This window comes from Micropterus dolomieu, linkage group LG11 (assembly GCF_021292245.1).
Source record: "Micropterus dolomieu isolate WLL.071019.BEF.003 ecotype Adirondacks linkage group LG11, ASM2129224v1, whole genome shotgun sequence".
Lineage (NCBI taxonomy): Eukaryota > Metazoa > Chordata > Actinopteri > Centrarchiformes > Centrarchidae > Micropterus > Micropterus dolomieu.
In genome coordinates, this window is record NC_060160.1 from 13,826,708 (window position 1) to 13,829,740 (window position 3,033).

Here is a 3,033-nt window from a genome sequence, read left to right on the forward strand (position 1 = left end):
AGCTCTCAGGGATTTATTCATTACAGTACTTTCATGAATTTTATGCTGTCCCTTTTTATATTTATGTTTGTAATGAAGACTAGAGAACACCCATGGTCCTCAGAGGCCTAGAAATGTATACATGAAGGTAATATTAAAAGTTATGTCTTTACATTCTCCATTTTGTCCTTTAATCTTTGTACTGGTGACTAATATTAAATCAAGTTATTGTGTGTAGATGGGTAATCTGTGAGAAAAACACCTGCTGTTTGTAGATGGTCTACACTAAGATACTTGGTACTGCATCAATGCAACCCTACCCATGACCCGACAAATACATTTAAAAGTACTTTTATAACTACATTTTAAAAAAACCTTCACCATAAATATGTTTTGTACAGCAGGATTATCTTACATTCCCTGCTTAAAACACATGAACTTTTCTGGTATCTGTGACGTAGTCACTGTGAACTAAGCTTCTAACCACAGGTCAGGAGCTGTAGTTCGAACTATGCAACTTAACGACAGTTGGTGCGAATGTTCGTCGGAACTATGGTTTCTCGGAACACCTGCATCGCTTAACGATGGTTCGTACCATGTAAGTTACTAACTTAGTTACAGTACCTCCGTAGTTCGAACTAGGGTTTCAGGAAACAGTTGCGGTGCAACTGCATAGTTCCAACCAAGGAAGTTGCTACCATAGTTAACAACAATGCTTTTGGGAAACACACCCCTGAATGGGAGCAAATTGTTTCATGTAATGGTTAATAAAAACAGATCTATCTTTTAACTTTTACTTCCCTCAACAAGAGAAGACTGTGGTTGTAATTGATGTTTTGGGGGATAAAAGTGTGAAATTCACAAATGTGTTGCTAAGAAAGTACATATGTCAGGTAAAGTGTTTTGCTATTTGATGATCAGTAAAGCTGTCTGTTGTAACTCTTTGTTTTGTTGGAGAAAATGATCTCTTGACCACAATTTAAGGTTATTTTGAACCTTGATTTTTGTTGCGTTTGTGCTACAGATGTTTTGTTGGAAACTGGAATAATAGTTTCTGCAACATGAGGTTGAAGCTGCAAACACCTCAGCAGAAGTCTCTTACCGTCCTGTGCATCTTGTCCTCCAAATCCTGGTTGATCCTCTGAAGAGCTGCATAGCTACTCTGGATCCTAAAAGATCAGAGCAAAAATACGCTCTGGTAAATATGTAAATGACAGCATATGGTGACTAAAGAGTGTTTTACTGTTCATACAGCTAAATAGGCACTCCACGTAAATTTAGACAGAGAAGTAAACACCTAACTAGATCAGGGCACTGATGGAGAATCTTGGAGGGGATTTGCAGGATATTTAAAGTTCTGACTCAGATTTGAAGATCAAAAAGGATACAACTATCCAGAGCAAAACACAGTAAAAATGGTTCATATGTTTGAGCGTCACAGCATGGGATAGTGAGAAAAAAAAGTATGGAATCAAAAAAAACTTTAAATCCTTAAAGATTTTATGACAGAAAATCGGTAAACATGCATAAGCACAGCCGTAGCACTAACTCTGCAGCTGAAGGATAACATAGTGAGCTTTTTTGTGTATTTTTCTCTTTAAATTACAGGCCTTTTGTTCCTTTCTTCATGATTTTCTCCTCCTTCTGTCTCCTTTTATTTCTCTCATCACTATTGCTCTTTGGTAGACTTCCAGTGAATTTGTGAGCTTAATGGAACAGAACCTCAACTCTCTTTTTGTTAACTTGTTCCTGGTGTTTTATCATGTCACCTCTCACTTCAGTATCACATTTTCACATTAGCTCTCGGGACTAAAGAGAGTGTTGATAAACCAGCATTTATGGCTCCATTAACCAGACAGATACTGATGACAATTGATGAATAACAAACAAAACCAGTCATTATGAGCAACATAATGCTGTTTGTAGAGGAGAATAAGACCTGAGCCTGTCAGGCAGCACTTTCTATCTCCAAACCAATCATCCATATGGTTAAAATTAGGAAGAGTGAGTTTGGGTTATCTCAATCATAAAAAAAGATGGATTTGTGCAGGATCAGTCTGCGAGGATCAGACTTGGGGCGAGAAAGTCCCATAGGCACAAAAAATGCCTCATCCACCAAACAGCCATAGCGTCTGCTTTCCAAGTTTTTGGCAAGAGACAAGTTTCAAGTTTATTTAAACAGCATATTAATCACATTTATTTATACCACGGCCACAGAGAACACTCGGTTCTGTCTGACCAGAAGGTTTGCTCTATTTGCAGATAATGTCATTGCTCTGAGGTTATCACCACGCTGCTAAATTAAAACTCATAGCTGGAAGGCCGCTTAAGTATTTGTTACTGGGCTACGGTTTATTTTACATGTTGAAGTAATAAATGAAGATTTATTCTAAAGTTTTAAAAGATAGTGCCAAAAAAAACACAATGTTTTTAATTAAAGAGCATATTTGTATAAAATTTATGAATGAACAAATTGTTGGCAAGAGGCCATGGCATTAGTAGGATGATTCACTTCATCACATGCAGTGAAGAATCTGCAGTCAGGGGAGGCTGATGCATTATTTTGCAATAACAACACAGCATGTTGTGTTCATGGGTGGTAGATAAACTGGAAAAAGCTTGCATGCGTTTTGTCAGGTGTGTGATTGTGTGACAGATCGTTTGATACTTACAGTGGGGGAAATAAGTATTTGACCCCTTGCTGATTTTGCAGGTTTGCCCACTTACAAAGAATGCAACGATCTATAATTTTAATCATATGTACATTCTAACAGTGAAAGACAGAATCCCAAAGAAAATTCCAGAAAATCACATCATATGAATTTATTAAAATTGATAACCATCTGATGAGGAAAAACAAGTATTTGACCCCCTGGACAAACAGCATGTTAATATTTTGTAGAAAAGCCATTATTGGCCAGCACAGATGTCAAACGGTTTTTATAGTTGGTGACAAGGTTTGTGCACATTTCGGCAGGGATGTTGGCCCACTCCTCCCTGCAGACAGCCTCCAAATCATTCAGGTTCCGAGGTTGTCGCCTGGCAACTCAAATT

The 3,033-nt window shown here is 37.7% G+C and overlaps 1 protein-coding gene across 1 annotated transcript in view; it reads right to left on the reverse strand.

Annotated features, from left to right (window-relative positions):
- The window catches only part of LOC123979405 (brain-enriched guanylate kinase-associated protein), a 58,854-nt gene that overhangs the window by 25,974 nt on the left and 29,847 nt on the right, over positions 1 to 3,033 (reverse strand). Inside the window, exon 4 of the mRNA XM_046063318.1 lies at positions 1,082 to 1,148. Coding sequence (XP_045919274.1) covers positions 1,082 to 1,148 — 67 coding nt within the window. The remainder of the gene's footprint in view (positions 1 to 1,081; positions 1,149 to 3,033) is intronic.